We start from the raw sequence: 18558 nt of genomic DNA on the forward strand, positions 1-18558 counted from the left end.
CTGCCTCCCAGGTTTAAATGATCTTCTCCTCAGCCTCCTTAGTACCTGTGACTATAGACGTGTACCACCACACATGGCTGATTTTTGTATTTTTAGTAGAGACAGGGTTTCACCATGTTGGTCAGGCTGGTCTCAAACTCCTGACCTCAGGTGATCCACCCACCTCAGCTTCACTAAGTGCTGGGATTACAGGCATGAGCCACTGTGCCGGGCCACATATGTAGCTTTATTCAATAAATCTTAGGAAACCGAAGCTCAGAGGTTGAGAGAGAGAGAGAGAGAGAGAGAGAGAGAGAGACCTGTGAAGGGCAGCAATATGTTCTTCCTAACTTGTTTAAGGCCTCTGTCCAGGTTGGACTTGGAAGGAAGCAACCTGGACCCATTGATAAACATGAGCCACATTATTTGTTCTAGTATATGGCTTCCCAAGTCCATTTGAAGTTTTCTTTCCGTCTGCAGCAGGCGTCCCCGAACTACGGCCATGCGGCCCCCTGAGGCCATTTATCCGGCCCCCCACCACACTTCAGGAAGGGGCACCTCTTTCATTGATGGTCAGTGAGAGGAGCACAGTATGTGGTGGTCCTCCAACTGTCTTAGGGACAGTGAACTGGCCTCCTGTGTAAAAAGTTTGGGGACGCCTGGTCTGCAAGCTAGAATTTTGTACTTTTTAGCTAAAAAGGAGGCCGCCTGCCTCCACCAACAACGAAATCATCTCCTATCACCCTTCACACCACCTAGAGTACCATTTGAAAATCATTAGTAGTGATTTAGAGAGTGGAAAACAAAGTGTTGCTTTTATTAGTGGCCTAGCAGGTTATGGGATAGGAAGAGAGCAAAAAAGAGATCTCTGAAAGGGAGTTGGGACAGTACCACCTTAAAAACAAAGGTGCCTCTTTGACAGCTTTGTGGAGAATCTTAGAATAATAAGTCTCTGTGTTTGCCACTGCTTTATTTGAAACTCTGGCAGTTCTTTACCTTCCCTTCACCCATACCTCTGTATTTCACTACATGGCTGCCAAGCCTGCATCTCCTATTCCCAAAGGAAAAGTTTTCCTGTGTCCTCTTCATGTCATCCCATCTTCACGCTCCCAGCAGTCAGGTATGAAACCCAAAATCTTTTTTTTTTTTTTTTTTTTTTTAAGATGGGGTTTCACCATGATGAGCAGGCTGGTCTTGAACTCTTGACCTCAGGTGATCCACCCACCTCGGCCTCCCAAAGTGCTAGGATTACAGGCGTGAGCTACCATGCCCAGCCAAACCCAAATTATTTCTCCTTCTGAGCTCTGTGCCTGCCCTTCCTCCTTGCTCTGTCACCAATCCCCAGACTTAAGGAACCTGCAGCTGGGCACAATAGCTCACAGCCATAGTCCTGGCAACTCAGGAGACACAAGTCGGAGGATCACTTGAGCCTAGGGGTTTGAAACCAGCCTGGGCAACATTGTACGACCCCATTTCTATAAAAAATTAGCTGGCGTGGTGGTGCACACCTGTAATCCTAGCTACTCGGGAAGTTGCGTTCGGGAGGAGCATCACTTGAGCCCAGGAATTCGAGGCTTCAGTGAACTATGACAGTACCACTGTACTCTATCCTGGGTGACAAAGCTAGACCTCATCTCTTAAAAAGAAAAAGGAACCTGCAGGGTGCCATTTCTGTCTCCTATCCCTGTCTGTCTCATCATCCTGACATTCAGCCCATAGTTATATAAAAGCAGTTTTTCTCTGCTCTAGGCTCTAACTCCTCTGCATCCCTTCTTAAAGCTTTCTGTCCTAGCTGGTCATGGTTGCATGCACCTGTAACCCCAGCTACACAGGAGGCTGAGGCAGGAGAATCATGTGAGCCTAGGAGGTCTAGTTCACCCTGGGTAATGTAGCAAGAGCCCATCTCTTAAACATACTCTAAAAAATTGCTTTCCATCCCACAGAAAATTAGGTTCAAGCTTCTCTTCAGAACCTTTCACTAAGTCCTCTAGCCTTACTGTTGAAGTCCTCACCCTTTGTTCTACATGCATGACTCCTTTTTAAATTAACATACCCCTTTTTCCTTTGAATAATGACAGACCCAGCAGTTTTGTTGTTTTTGTTTTTAGAAGGAAAAAAAAAAAAAGCCTGGCCAGGAGTGATGGCTCACACCTGTAATCCCAGCACTTTGGGAGGCCGAGGTGGATCGAGAGATCGAGACCATCCTGACCAACATGGTGAAACTCCATCTCTACTAAAAATACAGCAGTTAGCTGGGCATGGTGGTACACGCCTGTAATCCCAGCTACGTGGGAGGCTGAGGCATGAGAATCACTTGAACCTGGGAGGCAGAGGTTGCAGTGAGCCAAGATTGTGCCTCTGCATTCCAGCCTGGGAACAGAGTTAAAACTCCATCTCAAAAACAGACAAACAAAAACCTTTCTAAGCCTCAGTGTAATACAAATGAAAGATAGTAAGGTACCACAGAAGGGTATAGTGTTGATGAAGATGCTGCCTATAAATGGTACCTCAGGAATAATGGGAGTGACATTCACATTATTTTCTGATTGTTTAACTTAGGCTTGGCCGTGTGTTTAAAAAATTTTTTAGCCAGTACACAAACTTTCTTAGCAGCTTTATTCATAGTAGCCAAAAAGTGAGAACCATCCGATATTCTCCTTAGGCTGTGTGGTCCATCCACAGCAAGGAGCACCATCCAGCACTGAGAAGAACAGCCTGTGGCTGTACACAGCACTGGTGACTTTCTAGGAAATTACCTGGAGTAGAAAAAGAAGCCAGTCCCGAAAGGTTGCAAACCGTACTCCACTTATATAACAGTCCTGAAACGACAGGTTAGAGATGGAGAACAGAGGATGGGCTGTAGGGATGTGGGTATGCAGATCTTACAAAGTCTTCCTGCTGTCCTGCACATATTCCCTGATGGTGGGCCAAGGCATCCAGGATTTCTGTTACTTCTTACTGGCTTGTAGATCTACAAGCATGTGGCCTCACAGCCCCGCCACAAGAATGCCTGAGTTCTTGGCTCCCTGCTCTCCCAGATGTTTGTAGGATTAATCCTGTCTCTAATACTTTTCCTTCACTTTACTTAACGTCTCATCCACAATTCCAAGTTATACATATTTATTAATAAGCTGGAAATTCTTCATTTTTTGGCTTGCTGCTTCCATGGTTTTTCCTTGATTTGCCTGTCATTCATTTATGTGCACTCATCCTTTGTATGCCTTATAGTGTTCTTGCCATTTGTCCGTTTTATCTCTGAGTCAGTCGCTAGATTGGCAGACTCCTCCTAGCTCCACAGCACAAGCATAAAAAGACAAAAATTAATGATGGTCAGTTGGTCCTAGTAGCAGTGTACACGTAGGAGTAGATTTAGCAGCTGCTCTTGGTTTTGCCAAAGTGATTTGACCAAGTTATTTTCCAGCAGGTGGATCTCTGGGACTCCTCTGCTGGGCTTTGCATTACATTATAGAGTACAGAAATATGGGCCAGAGGGCCCGAAACTCACTATTCTGTATATTCTGGGGCATAATGTTGATGTATTTTACTTTGAAAGGTAGTCCCTGGAAGACTGGACTACTACCCTTATTCCTAATTTTTTTTTTTTTTAATGGAGTTTCATTGCCCAGGCTGGAGTGCAATGGCACAATCTTGGCTCACTGCAACCTCTACCTCCTGGGTTCAAGTAATTATCCTGCCTCAGCCTCCCAAGTAGCTGAGATTATAGGTGCATGCCACCATGCCTGGCTAAATTTCTATTTTTAGTAGAGATGGGGTTTCACCATGTTGGTCAGGCTGCTCCCAAACTCCTGACCTCAGATGATCCACCTGCCTGAAAAGTGCTGGGATTACAGGCGTGAGCCACTGCACCTGGTCCCTTATTCCTAATTCTTATACCTCATTGTAGAGCTGTTCATTGACACCTCTGAAGTAAAGTGCTCCTCTCTTACGTTCTTGGGTGAAGGAACAGCCACTGGAGATAGGCAGGGTGTGGTTTTAAGCTTTGTTTGTGTTAAGATAGACCTCTTTCTTTGTAGTGACAGAGTCTGTACTTATTATCTTCAGTACTGCTTTGTGTATTTTAATTTGGTCCCATCTCCAAATTTTTCAAGATTAAGCCTCCTTATTTCTAGCTGTCTCATTACTGTCTTCTAACCTATCTATATTCAGTTTCATACAGTTGTCCTTACATAGACAGTAAAGTCCCTAGATTTAAAGAAAAACTGTATTGATTCCTCTTTCTTATTCTGTAGAGCATAAAAAAATTTCAAACCAGGCATGATGGCTCATGCCTGTAATCCCAGCACTTTGGGAGGCCAAGATGGGTAGATCACTTGAGGTCAGGAGTTCGAGACCAGCCTGGGCAACATGGTAAAACCCCATCTCTACCCAAAAAAAAAAAAAAATTATCTGGGTGTGGTGGCACACACCCATAATCCCAGCTACTTGGGAGGCTGAGGCAGAACAATCACTTGAACCTGGGAAGCGGAGGTTGCAGTGAGCCAAGATTACGACAGAGCAAGACTCTGTCTCAGAAAAAAGAAAAAAAGAGACTTGATTGTGCCTATTAAATTATTCTCCTTAATTTATTACTCTTTAAAACCAGGACTACAGCCAGGTGCAGTGAGTGGCCCATGCCTGTAAACCCAGCACTTTAGGAGGCTGAGGTGTGTGAATCACCTGACATTAGGAGTTCAAGATCAGCCTGGCCAACATAGTGAAACCCCATCTCTACTAAAAATACAGAAAAAAAAAAAATTAGTCGGGCATGGTGATGTACATCTGTAGACTTAACTATTTGGGAGGCTGAGTCAGGAGAATTGCTTGAACCCAGGAGGCAGAGGTTGCAGTGAGCTGAAATCGTGCCACTGCACTCCAGGCTGGGTGACAGAGTGAACATCTCAAAAACAACAAGAACAACAACAAAAAACAGGACTACCAGCCTGGGAAACATATTGAGACCCTATCTCTACAAAATAAAAAAGTAGCCAGGCATGGTGGTACTTCCCTGTAGTTCCAACTACTTGAGAGACTAAGGCTGGAGGATCACTTAAGTTGAAGTGGTTGAGACTGCAATGATCTGTGATTGCACCACTGCACTCCAACCTGGGTGGAAAATGAGACCCTGTCTCAACAAAACAAAACAAGCCCAGCAGCCAAATCACTTGGTTTAAGAACTAATAAATATTTACCCTCATGTCCAAAGCAGGGATTGCCTATAGCCTAGGATGAACTCTGGCTCATCAGTTGTTCTTCATACAGGTTGTAAGCTAAGAGTGGTTTTTATAATCTCAATGGTTGGGGATGGGGCAGATATCAAAATAAGAATAATGTTTCATGTCACATGAAAAAATTGTGAAATTAACCTTTTAGAGTTCATAAATATGTATTAGAACACAGCCACGCCTATTTGTTGTGATCATCTATGACTGCCTTCATGCTTACATTGTAGAGTTGAATAGTTGTGATACAGACCGTATGGCTGGCAAAGACTAAAATATTTACTATCTGGCTCTTTACAGAAATAGTTTTCTAAAGGCTCAGTATGAAACTGAATACAGGAGGTATATTAGTGTTCTTGTCCCTCAGTGTTCAATACTGCTTTCTGTATTTTAATTGCCAGTTAGCTATTAAATGGTCCCATCTCCATATTTTTCAAGATCAAGCATTCTTATTTCTAGCTGTCTCAGTACTGTCTTCTAATCTATATTCAGTTTCATACAGTTGTCCTTTTACATAGTTAATAAAGTCCCTAGATTTAAAGGGGAAAAAAACTACATTGATTCTCATGATTCTCATCTCTCAAATGATTCATTTAGTGTTTGTGTCCCTCACTATTGAACAACAGTATTGAGTACTGTAGGGTCTTCTGTCATTAATTAGAAAACAATAGGAAGAGTGGCTTACGCCTGTAATCCCAGCACTTTGGGAGGCCACGGCAGTCATACTGCCTGAGCTCAGGAGTTCAAGACCAGCATGGCAACATGGCAAAACCCCATTTCTACTAAAAATACAAAAAATTAGCTGGACATGGCAGTGGGCACCTGTAATTTCACCTACTTGGGAAACTGAGGCACGAAAATCACTTGAACCCAGGAGATAGAGGTTGCAGTGAGCTGAGTGCCACTGCACTCCAGCCTGGGTGACAGAGTGAGACTCCATCTCCAAAAGAAAGAGATGTCACAGAAGAGATGTCTGTGTTTCCCCACTCCAGTGCTTCATGGTGGGCTCTGTAAGTTATTCGTTGTTGTGTTGTTTTTTCTTTGAGATGGAGTCTCGCTCTGTCACCCAGCCTGGAGTGCAGTGGTGCTATCTTGGCTCACTGCAGACTCTGCCTCCCAGGTTCAAGTGATTCTCCTACCTCAGCGTCCCAAGTAGCTGGGATTGCAGGTGTTGGGCGCCTGCAATCCCAGCTACTTGGATTGTAATTTTTGTATTTTTAGTAGAGACGGGGTTTCACTATGTTGGCCAGGCTGGTCTCGAACTCCTGACCTTGTGATCCGCCCACCTCTGCTTTTTTTTTTTTTTTTTTTTTTTTGAGACGGAATTTCACTCTTGTTACCCAGGCTGGAGTGCAATGGCGCGATCTCGGCTCACCGCAACCTCCGCCTCCTGGGTTCAGGCAATTATCCTGCCTCAGCCTCCTGGGTAGCTGGGATTACAGGCACACGCCACCATGCCCAGCTAATTTTTAGTATTTTTAGTAGAGACGGGGTTTCACCATGTTGACCAGGATGGTCTCGATCTCTTGACCTCGTGATCCACCCGCCTCGGACTCCCAAAGTGCTGGGATTACAGGCTTGAGCCACCGCGCCCGGCTTTTTTTTTTTTTTTTTAAGATGAAGTCTCGCTCTGTTGCCCAGGTTGGAGTACAGTGGCACAATCTCAGCTCACTGCAACCTCCGCCTCCTGAGTTCAAGCAGTTCTCCTGCCTCAACCTTTTGAGTAGCTAGGACTACAGGCATGAGCTACCACCATGCCCAGCTAATTTTTTTTTTTTTTTTTGGCATTTTTAGTAGAGACCATGTTAGCCAGAATCGTCTCGATCCCCTGACCCTGTGATCTGCCCACCTCAGCCTCCCAAAGTGCTGGGATTACAGCTGTGAGCCACCATGCCTGGCCAATTTTTTTTTTTTTTTTTTTTTTTTTTTTTTAATAAACCATACATGAGGGTTTTAATGGGAGAAATTTTTGTGAACAGGTCTTGGGGATTCAGATCAGAATCCCCTTTTAATGGTGATTTCACAGTGCTACTATCCTTTCAGACAAGACCTTCCCTGGAAGCCATGGAGCACAATCTGGACTGGGTTGTGGTCCTTTTACTGACTGACTTCCTTTAAAGTCCTCTCCATTCCCCATGGTCTGTGCTTGGCATTGCATATCCTCAGGAAGACATTTGACAATCTACTGCTCACCCAAACTAATGAGAATGAGTGCTTTCTTCTAGGGAACCTTTGCCATTTCTTTTAACAGCTACCTGCTTGCCAGTGTTTAGAGTAATCAGTCACCCCACAGACCTACCCCAGTTAACACCCTCCCTCCAATAAACCCAGAATAGAAAAAGCTAGACATAGAGATTATTACAGATTATTGCTTTCTTGGTATTTCACATCCTTTGGAAGGTCAGATATTTGTCTGTATTTAGGAGTTAGACATTAAGTTGATCACTTTCTTATACCCCTTTCTGGTATACTTACAGTACTTTCAATGTCCCTCCACAGGTCAGATACCAGGCCCAGGTTCCATGATGCCTGGACAGCACATGGCAGGCCGCATGATTCCCACTGTTGCAGCCAACATCCACCCCTCTGGGAGTGGCCCCACCCCTCCTGGCATGCCTCCAATGCCAGGAAACATCTTAGGACCCCGGGTACCCCTGACAGCACCTAATGGCATGTGTAAGTAGCATGGTCGGGGAATGCATTATCTCAGGATCTGGTCTGTCTGGGAGGGCTGTAGATAAGGGAAGGAGGCCTTGTTCTCTCCTTGAGATTTGGCAGGTTCATGGATGATCCAGTCTCTGACAGTATCTGGCTTCTAGAAGACCAGTTTTCAGTCTGTATTCTTTAGCAACCCTGATGGGCAGGTGCACAGGTGAAAAAATGCTTCTAATCAGGATTGTGTACCATTGCCTTTATGGCATTCACTGTCAGCATTGGGACCAAAAAGATACTCATCTCCCACTCCTATTTAAGCCTGTCTTATTTTTGACTCTTTAACAGACAGGTAGAGCTACTGGTTGTTATTTTCCCTACAGGAGGAGTCTTTTTTAGGTACAGGGTTCAAAGGTGATGTGTGTAGAGAAAAGAATAGAAATGAATTTAGAGGTGGAATAACAAATATGTTTCTTGTACACATTCTTGGTTTATTAGTAGTTGCTGTGTAGAGTAAGAAAGTACTATTCAGGGGCTGTGTTGAGACGAAATAGGGAGTCCCAGCAAGCTCAATGGAGAAAGCACTGATGCTGCTAAGTTACACTTGTCTGAGGTTGTGTTTAGAGGCCAGGTCATTTCTCCCATAGGCTCTTGCTCCGCTTCAATTTTGGCCTAAGGGTTGCTTTAGAGGCTCTGGCCTTACTCCAGAAGGCCTTCCCATTCAGGAGGATACTGAAATGCAGCCAGTAGTGGGTCAGGTACCCCAGCCACATCTCTAATCTTAGGTTCATGTAGAGGTTCACATGTTGCCAAAAGTTTAGCTATTATTTATAGTTCAAAGAGATAGGAAGCATAAGAATTCTTGCTCTGTAGGAGCTTTAGTTGGGAAAACAAGAAATGAAAACTTGGATAGAACTTACCAAGGTTACATGAGACTGTGTAGGATGTGCCGTAAGTACACCGTAATATTCTGGGAGACTTCATGGACAGAAACATGTCTTACTCTTCTCTGGCCCCCAGAGTCTGGGACAAAGTAGGTGCACAGAAGAAAAACAATAATTTATGTAGGTATATAAGATTACAACAATTTTTTTTAATTACCTCCCTTAAGCTAGTGGTCAGAAGTTGTACAGTATAGTAGTTACCTCTTTTTCTTGGCAATAAAATGTTTGCCAGGCCACCCTGTGCACCACACAAAACTAGTCTACCAAGATTGTTGACCAGTTTTTTATCCCTGTTGTAGAGGTAGTATCACTGGTCTTTACCCCTGTCATGTCCTGGTCACCCATGTTTTACACTTAAGGATTCCTTCCCAAAGGGACCTCAGTAGAGTTCCTTGAGAATGTGGAGGGTTTTAGGTGGCACTTCCCCAGCCACTGCCTGGTTCTGCCATAAATCAGTGCTCTGGGAATTCTGAGCCATGTGAATTGGTTCTAGGATACTAGGTAGGTGACATTGAATGAATTGCTTCTCTATTTCAGCCCTTCATTTCCTCCACTGAAAGATAACACAAGGGATTAGATCAGTGAGCTTCAAAATGCTTTGAAGAGTCTTAAGGGTTTGGTAGAAACCTCTTGGGCATAGAGTTGGGTGAATCGATTGGTGAGCAAGGCTGTACTGTGTTTCATAGGTTTTCATTTCTGGCAAGATGTAGAGGTTTTTAAAATCCGGATTAAATGATCTCTAGGGTTGCTTTGTACACTAAAGCAGCTAAAGTTGAAATAGGAAAGAGCCCCAGACACTCATACTAATTGTTCCCTTCAGGACATGACCTAGTTTGGGCCAAAAATCCAAGGACTGCAGTTGAGGAGCTGTGGAGGCCTCCCTGGACTATCCAGTTTTTCGGCAACTGCCTCAAGTGATGCTCTCTGGCTCTAGTGGAAACATTTAACCAGCAAGCATTTATTGATAATCTATTTTGTGCCCAACTAGGCTGGGAACTGTGACAGAAAGAAAGACACAGAACTGGCCCAGGAAAGAGCTTACTGTTTAACTGAAGAAATAAAATTTAAGAACCATTGAAATACAATAAAATCAAAGTTAACTTTTGAAAGGGTCTAAAGTGATTCTTGGAAGGAGTTGGCCTGGAAGGGGGGTGGGGGAAATTCAGACACCTCCCATTCCCCAGTCACTTGGGTTAGGCTAAGCAACACGAGCAGTGTCCTGGAGGTTCAGAAGGAACTGACCTGCATAGACCACAGTAGAATCCATGCCTCCCAGGCTGCATTGGTTGCTTGCCACTAACAAAATGACTTCTGTGTCGTTTTTTCACTGAATAGGCTCTTTCCCAAGTCCCTTGTATTTTTAGCAATAACAAGTTACTCTTGGATGTGTTTGCAGATCCCCCTCCACCACAGCAGCAGCCGCCACCACCACCACCTGCAGATGGGATTCCTCCTCCTCCTGCTCCAGGCCCGCCAGCCTCAGCTGCTCCTTAGCCTGGAAGATGCAGGGAATATCCATGCCCAACACCATGAGCTGGAGTGGGGACAAGACTTGTGTTCCTCAACTTTCTTGGGTTTCTTTCAGGATTTTTCTTCTCACAGCTCCAAACATGTGTCCTGTGCCTCCCGACTCCTCTTACCACCCCTCTCTTTGACACTTTTTGTGTTGGGTCCTCAGCCAACATTCAAGGGGAAACCTGTGGTGACAGTGTGCCCTGGTCATCCTTAAAATACCTGCACCTCCCCTGTCCTGTGTGGGGATATGCTGACAGTTTCTCTGCAGGTCCTGTCAATTTTAGCATGCTATGTCTTTATCATTTTTGCTCTCTTTCAGTTTTTTGCTTTGTCTTAAGCTTCTTTGAATAATGCTGTATAATCATTATGTTTTTATCTTATTATTGTTTTAAAGGAGAGCATCCTAAGTTAATAGGAACCAAAAAATAGTGATGGGCAAAAGGGGGATAGCCACAGGAGACAAACCTTAAGGCATTATAAGTGACCTTATTTCTGCTTTTCTGAGCTAAGAATGGTGCTGATGGTGAAGTTTGAGACTTTTGCCACACACAAATGCGTGTACATTAAAAGAGATGTGGAAGGAGAACCTCAGTGATTTTATTCCCTAGTGAGGCCTCTGAGGGCCTCCACACTGCGTGGCAGAACATACCACTGAACTGGTATGTGCTAGAGGAGAGTACAAACATCCACTCCTTCCCCAGGACCGCTGGCTCTGGTTTTCTATGCAGATGATTCGTTGGATTGAGGATGAGTGTTTTGTTTTTCTGAGAGCAGTGTGAGCTTTGAGAATTGGAATATTGGGAGGCAGTCCTTAGTTTCTTCAACTAGCCTGGAAAGTTAGGAGTCTAGGGTAATGCCCCCCGCCCCCCAATTAATCTAGCCTACTATTCACTGCTTTGTGTGCATTTTTTTCTCCCTCTTAAAAAAAACCCGTGAAAGAAAGAAAAAAAAAAAAAGTAGATAGTGCTAAATATTTTAGCTTATGAAGCTTGGTTAGGATGGCTGGGGGGTACGAGTCCCCAAACTACCTCTTATTACAGTAGCCAGGGAGTGGAATTTCGTGAACCGGTACTTTTTAAGGTTAAGATGGAATGAGAAAAGTGAAGCAGGATATCAGCTTCTTATACCTTCTCCCTTCTTTTCTGGGATCTCACATTCCATCTATCACAGGGTTTTCAAAGAGATGCTGAGGGTAACAAGGAACCCCCTTGGCAGTCAGAGCATCATGCTTTGAGGTCTGGGGTGCTCAGGCTGGGAGGGTGAAATGCCATTCCAGAGGACAAGCCACAAAAATGCCTTAATTTGAGCCCATATTTACCCCTGCTGATAAGTGACTTGAGAGTTCCTGGTTTTCTCCTCTTACTCTTCCCTCCCTTCTGTCCATCCATGTGTGGGGAAAGGGTGTTTTTGGTAGAGCTTAGTTTCCAAGGCACCTGGCTTTCTCACTTCACATTCTCAAGTGGCAGTTTGATTATTTAGAATGCGGACATCTTTTCGATATCTTTTTCTATATATTTTCTAAAGCTTTACATATGAAAGGGTATAGGGAGGTGTCTTTAAAACACTTTAGAACTTCTTTACCTTCATATCAGAAAGCAAAAAAATAAAACCACAATTGAGATTTGCCTTTCAAACCCTCAGGTTTGCCTCTAACCAGGTAGCCCTGGTCACCATCAAAGTACTGGAATACTGGAACTGAGGAGACCTTGGTCCTTTTGTTTTTGTTCTGGACTCTTGGGAGTGGAAATGGGAATGAGTTTATTCCTAATTGGAATTTAGTTCCAATGCATTTGGCTCCAGAAAGACCCCAGTGCCTTTTGACAATGGGCCAGGGTTTTCCCTACTTCGCGACAGTCTTTCCCAAAGGAAACTCATTCTAAATACTTAACTGTTCCCCTGGAGTCCTAGAAGGAAAATGGAATTCTGGTTCATACTGTGGTCCCTTTTAACCTCAGGTCTTTAATGTGATCACTTTCAAATTTAAAAGATCCAGGTGGAAATATTTTTACTATGGTAATAATTCTACAGAATACCTGAATTCTTAACACTGTTATGTTTCAGTATAAGTGGTGGCTTTTTCTTTTCATGTCTTTGATCTGGTTTTATTCCTGTAATTCAGCCACCTGAATTTGTGAGGGGGGGAATAATATGTGGTTTTTGTACAAACATGTTTCTCAGTGTGTTATTTTGGAAAAAAATGAGGGGAGGGAGATTGGAGAAAAATGAATGAAGAAGACCTAATCTCCCTCTTTTTCAGTTAATAAATGGAACACCATTTCTGGATTCTAGTCCAATTCTCTACATTCATACACCAGTTTCTTCATATATTATATCCTATGAAGAACCTAAACATTTGCCCCACCTGGTCATGGTTTGGTTAGCTGTTAAAATTCTGTGACTTGGGCTGGCTTCCTTCCTGACTGCCCACCCTCATGATTCGTAAGGAACATACATTTTGAGGGTACCTCACCCACTGTTTACTTGCATGGTCTAGGTGAAAATGGGTGGAAGTTCTCCAAAAAGGATGGCCAATGTCTTGGCACCACCTCCAGGTGAGAAATAGTTTTGCTTAGTGAATGGGATAATGTTTGTCAGGATGCAGTTTGAACAGTCCCAAGTTGGAGGCAGGCCTTGAGGGTAGAAGAGTCTGTGAACCTTGACTTACTCTAAGGACAGCTTTGAGGTACTCACAGATATAAACCCTGTGCAGAAAAAAGAAGTGATTGTTTTCAAGATGCTTTTATAAATCCAGTGAAGCAAAAGAAGAGGATTCTGTGTCTGCCATGAGATGAATGCTGGCTTTTCACAAAAATGTGCCTCTAATGAAGAGAGCCAAAGCCAGCTGGATCTCACCAGATTCCTGTGCTTTCTCGAGGGTGATGGGGGAGGTTAATCCTTTATCCAAACTAAAGACTGGTTTATGAGCTTCAGTGCGAATTATTTTTCGAGTATTGGTGAACATGATGATCAACCAGTCTTCCGTAGGTTTCTTGGGTCCTTCCTATGGAGTAATTTCCCACTTTGAATTAAGAATAGTACTTTAAGGCCAGGCATGGTAGCTCATGCCTGTAATCCCAGCACTTTGGGAGCTTGAGGCTGGTGGATCACGGGGTCAGGAGTTTTAAGACTAGCCTGACAAATGTGGAGAAATCCAGTATGTACTAAAAATACAAAATAGCTAGGTGTGGTGGTGCATGCCTGTAATCCAGTTACTCGAGGCTGAGGCAGGAGGATTGCTTAAACCTGGGAGGCGGAGGTTAGTGAGGTGGATGGCACCATTGCATTCCAGCCTGGGCAACAAGAGCGAAACTCTGTCTTAAGAAAAGAAAAAGAAAAGAATAGTGCCTTAGGCCAGGCGTGGTGGCTCACACGTGTAATCCCAGCACTTGCACTTTGGGAGGCTAAGATTGGGCAGATCATCTGAGGTCGGGAGTTTGAGACCAGCCTGGTGTGGTGGGGTGCACCTGTAGTCCCAGCTACTTGGGAGGGGGAGGTTGCAGTGAGCTGAGATCGCACCACAGCACTCCAGCCTGGGCAACAAGGTGAGACTCCATCTCAAAAAAATTTTAAAAACTACTAGTTTATAAAACAAAAAAAACTTTTTTTTTTTTTTTTTGGAGACGGAATTTCACTCTTATTACCCAGGCTGGAGTGCAATGGCGCCATCTCGGCTCACCGCAACCTCCGCCTCCTGGGTTCAGGCAATTCTCCTGCCTCAACCTCCTGAGTAGCTGGGATTACAGGCACACGCCACCATGCCCAGCGAATGTTTTGTATTTTTAGTAGAGATGGGGTTTCACCACATTGACCAGGATGGTCTCGATCTCTTGACCTTGTGATCCACCCGCCTCGGCCTCCCAAAGTGCTGAGATTACAGGCTTGAGCCACCGCACCCGGCCAAAACAAAAAACCTTTAATGTAGACGTCTGGCAAGACAAAATTTTTTTTTAAAATAGTTTTTTGCTTTTTGTTTTGAGACGGAGTTTCGCTCTTGTTACCAAGGCTGGAGTGCAATGGCGCCATCTCGGCTCACCGCAACCTCCGCCTCCTGGGTTCAGGCAATTCTCCTGCCTCAGCCTCCTGAGTAGCTGGGATTACAGACACGCGCCACCATGCCCAGCTAATTTTTTTATTTTTAGTAGAGACAGGGTTTCACCATGTTGACCAGGATGGTCTTGATCTCTTGACCTCGTGATCCACCCGCCTCGGCCTCCCAAAGTGCTGGGATTACAGGCTTGAGCCACCGAGCCCGGCAATAGTTTATATTTTTAGAGATGGGCTTCTGCTCTTTCACCCAGGCTCAAGTACCATGGCACAATCGTAGCTAGCTCACTGCAGCCTTAACTTCCTGGACTCAAATGATCCTCCCACCTTTGTTTCCCAAAGTGCTGGGATTATAAGCGAGAGCCATCCCACCCAGCTTAATTTTGCATTTTTACTGATCCTCCCTAACAGTTTCAGAACTGAACAGGTGACAGAAGGTAGATCCAACCAAACCGACAGGCTGATTGATGTGTCTGGTTTGGTTCAGACATGGATGGGTTTCCTGTGGCATTCATGTTTACAGTCAGCTTATTCCACAGTAGCTACAGGGTGCCCAAGAAGTGCTTAGGTCACCTGCTGAGGCTGCAGGTCTCTTGAGCAGACAAACTTAGTTGCTTAGTGGGCACAGTGGCTTATGCCTGTAATCTCAGCACTTTGGGAGGCTAAGGCAGGCAGACCACCTGAGGTCAGGAGTTCGAGACCAGCCTGAGCAACATGGTGAAATCCCGTCTGCTAAAAATACAAAATTAGCTGAGCATGGTGGCACATGCCTGTAATCCCAGCTACTTGGGAGGCTGAGGCAGGACAATCACTTGAACCTGGGAGGTGGAGGTTACAGTGGGCGATCACACCATTGCACTCCAACCTGGGGAACAAGAGTGAAACTCCATCTGAAAACAAAACAAAAACAAAAACTTAGTTGCTCCACATGGTGAGGCCCTGTGCTTGCTTGTGCTATGTGGCTTTCTCCCAACTGGTTTGGCTTTAATGAAATTTAAGAGGCCTTTCCAGTCTGCTTGTAGACCCATTGCCTGAACAAGATTACCACTTTCAGTTTGTGATGTCCTTAGATGAGAGCACTTGCTCAACTGAGATTCCATAGTTTCTGCAGTGCAGAGGTGGTAGTCAGCACAAAGAACCCAGACCCCTACCTCTTAGCCCTTCCCTTACTGGGGATGGTCACCAGCAGCCCATCACCTAAAATAGCCACAGAGCAAGACTGCCATGCAGCCTAGAACCAGGAGTCTGGTCTTGTTACTGTGTTCCCTGCTAAGAGATCTTAAATGGCTAAGTGAAGGTGGGAGAGTTGGGGAAGGGAGGAGGGAGCCTGTTCTGCCAATTGATAGTCTACCTCTGTGTCCTGATTACTCTTCTCAAGCAGGAATGAAAAGCCTCCATATCAAAACGAAAGGGTTTGGAATCAGGGTCTTAGTTCATATCCTGTCCTTACCACTTCATTAGCGTAATCTTGGACAATGCTGCTAATTCCCTCAGTTTGCAGATGTGTAAAATAAGACAGAAGATATTTGCAGTGTGATTGTGGAGAATAAGGCAAATTAGCACAAGGAAAACTAAAAACTCAGTAATATGTTTGTGTTAGCCTGTTTGTGCTGCTATAAAAGAATACCTGAGATTGGGTAACTTATAAGGAAAAGTGTATTTGGCTAACTGTTCTGCAGGCTGTACACAACATAGTGCCAGCATCTGCTTCCAGTCAGGGCCTCAGGAAATTTACAATCATGACAGAAGACAAAGGTGAGCCAGCATCACATGGTGACAGCAGGAGTGAGAGAGAGGAGGTGCCAGGCTTATTAACAACCAGATCTCACATGAACCCATAAAACAGAACTCTTACCTCCAGGACCAAGCCATTCATGAGAAGTCCACCCCCATGACCCAAACACCTTCACCTCCAATACTGGATGTCACATTTCGGCATGAGATTTGGAGGGAATAAAACTTCCAAACCATATCAATGTTAGAGGTTAATACTGAGGACTAGAAGCCAGGAACTTCTAGTCCACATAGCTGTGCCCCCAGCCATGGCAACTGGTGTGTTCCTGCACTGGACTACAGCTCCCTGGTCAAGCCAGGGCTTTTCATGCAGAGGGAGGCTGCCTGCAATCATGACAATGAACCTTGAGACTACCCGAGCTCCAGAAGCAGGCTGCAAACCCAGTAAGTACTTCAGAGGCATGAAGAAGCTGTTGCCATACAAAACATCCCTGATGCCCAGATGCAGGAGACATGATTATGAGGACATGAGTATAAGCCCTAGGGATGTCAGTTTCCCTTTCTTTCACTCTCTTGTTCCTACATCTTCTATCTCTACCCTACCAGTCTTGTGCTCAGAAGAAGTATTACTTTGACGCTCTGGTTACCAAGAACTTTCAGATATGAAAGGTTGCTAAATCTCTCAAGGTCACATTGATACTGAATCCTGCCCTTCCCATCACATTCCAGTGACTGAACTTTCCCATTCATCTTGTGGAGGTGTTACCCAACCAAGTGTGCTGTGCTCAGTTCTCAAACTACTGGTAAGATCTGCTAGGGAAGATCAAAATGAAACTGAGTGGCAACGATTTAAAATCCCAAATTGGGCTGGACGCAGTGACTCACGCCTGTAATCCCAGCACTTTAGGAGGCATAGGCGGGCGGATCATATGAGGTCGGGAGTTCAAGACCAGCCTAACCAACATAGTGAAACCCCATCTCTACATTAAAATAACAATTAGCCAGGTGTGGTGGTGCATGCCTGTAATGCCAGCTACTCGGGCGGCTGAGGCAGGAGAATTGCTTGAACCCCGGAGGCCAAAGTTGCAGTGAGCCAAGATCGCACCATTGCACTCCAGCCTGGCCAACAAGAGGGAAATTCCGTCTCAAAGAAAAAAAAAAAAAAATCCAGATTGAAGGAAGTGGTAAGCAGACTTCATCTCCAGGAAAGGGAAGAAGAAGAAATTTAAATAGTTAACAAAACATATTTAAAGTGATAAATACAAACTGGGGCAGGTAGAGCTTTAACAAAGAGTGGGAAAACTTCCCTCATCAAACCTTGTTGAAAACGTGAGTGGTTGCCGTGCCCCAGACATCATGGAATACATCCGTGAGGCCTTCCCACACAGACCAGCCTCAGGAAGGCAGTGAGGAGGTAGGCACAGCCTCTCTAACAACCACAACTGGAGTTGAGGAACCAGAAGCAGAGGAACACAGAGAGTCTACATACAGTAAATGGTGACAGGAGTTAATTTGCACACAAGGGAAGCAGAGATGGGGTTGAAGGCAGTTCAGGGTGTGTTGCTTCTTCTGTGACCAACAGGTGAGTGCAAATTATTTCAAACATGTTTTACTTTGTTCCCGGAGGCAGCATGAAACTATGAAAGAAAGAGCCTTACCCCTTTTGCAAGGAGCTCCAGACCACAGTTCTGGGGTGGGTGTGGGTTGTTGCCATTCGTTCACTTATGCCTAATATGGAGCCTCCCTGTTACCAGCCCTGTGCATTCAAGTGTAGACAAGATGAGATGATGAGCATCAGCATAACTGCTGAGGGGGTTTCATAGAAGGAAAGGTGAGAAGAACTGAGCTTTTTTGGCGTGAAGGGGAGTTTGCCAGGCAGGAGAGGTAGAGATGCTACTAGGGCAGGCGAATAGGCTGCAGCCATAGTTCTGCTGAGAAACGGGTTTTGAACCAAGGCAACTCCATCTAGAGACATGTATAAGAAAGATTAGGAGATGGAATCTCCATCTTGGTCACTTATTTGGTCCTCTGGGACAGAAATGGGACCATCTCTTAAATACTGGAGTTGCCCTATCTCCTTGGGTTGATACCCTGAACTGTCATTTGGGTGGGTAACATATTAAGGGGTAGACAGTCGGTTTGGGGGAATAAACCAGGTGACTAGGTTGCAGTTCCTCCTTCCGACAAAGCCGACTCCCTAGTGAGTGGTCCTGGGTTGCCCTATCAGCCCTAAAGCTGTGAATGGGCCCCACAGATCACTCTAAAGCCTGGTGTCCGTGTGTGCCTGGCTGGGGATCTAGTCCCCCTGGTCTACCCAGGAACCTGAGTTTCGGTGGTCTGAGACGTCTGGGGGACAACGTATCCCGGAGGAGGGACCAGGATTAAAGGCCGCTCCCCAGGCTGCCCAGAGATGGCTAGAAGGAAGGCGAGGTAGCCGCAGACCCAAGGAGGGTCTCACCCGTTGCTCCTGG

General features: G+C 45.0%; 1 protein-coding gene across 1 annotated transcript in view; it reads left to right on the forward strand.

Moving 5' to 3' along the window:
* The window catches only part of SMARCC1 (SWI/SNF related BAF chromatin remodeling complex subunit C1), a 204525-nt gene extending 191913 nt beyond the window's left edge, over positions 1 to 12612 (forward strand). The window contains exons 27-28 of the mRNA XM_074403944.1: positions 7698 to 7874; positions 10191 to 12612. Of these exons, the coding sequence (XP_074260045.1) occupies positions 7698 to 7874; positions 10191 to 10288 (275 nt within the window). The 3' untranslated portion in view covers positions 10289 to 12612. The remainder of the gene's footprint in view (positions 1 to 7697; positions 7875 to 10190) is intronic.
* Positions 12613 to 18558: the final 5946 nt, after the last annotated feature.

The sequence above is a fragment of the Saimiri boliviensis genome, chromosome 8, assembly GCF_048565385.1.
Source record: "Saimiri boliviensis isolate mSaiBol1 chromosome 8, mSaiBol1.pri, whole genome shotgun sequence".
In the NCBI taxonomy this organism is placed as follows: Eukaryota; Metazoa; Chordata; class Mammalia; order Primates; family Cebidae; genus Saimiri; species Saimiri boliviensis.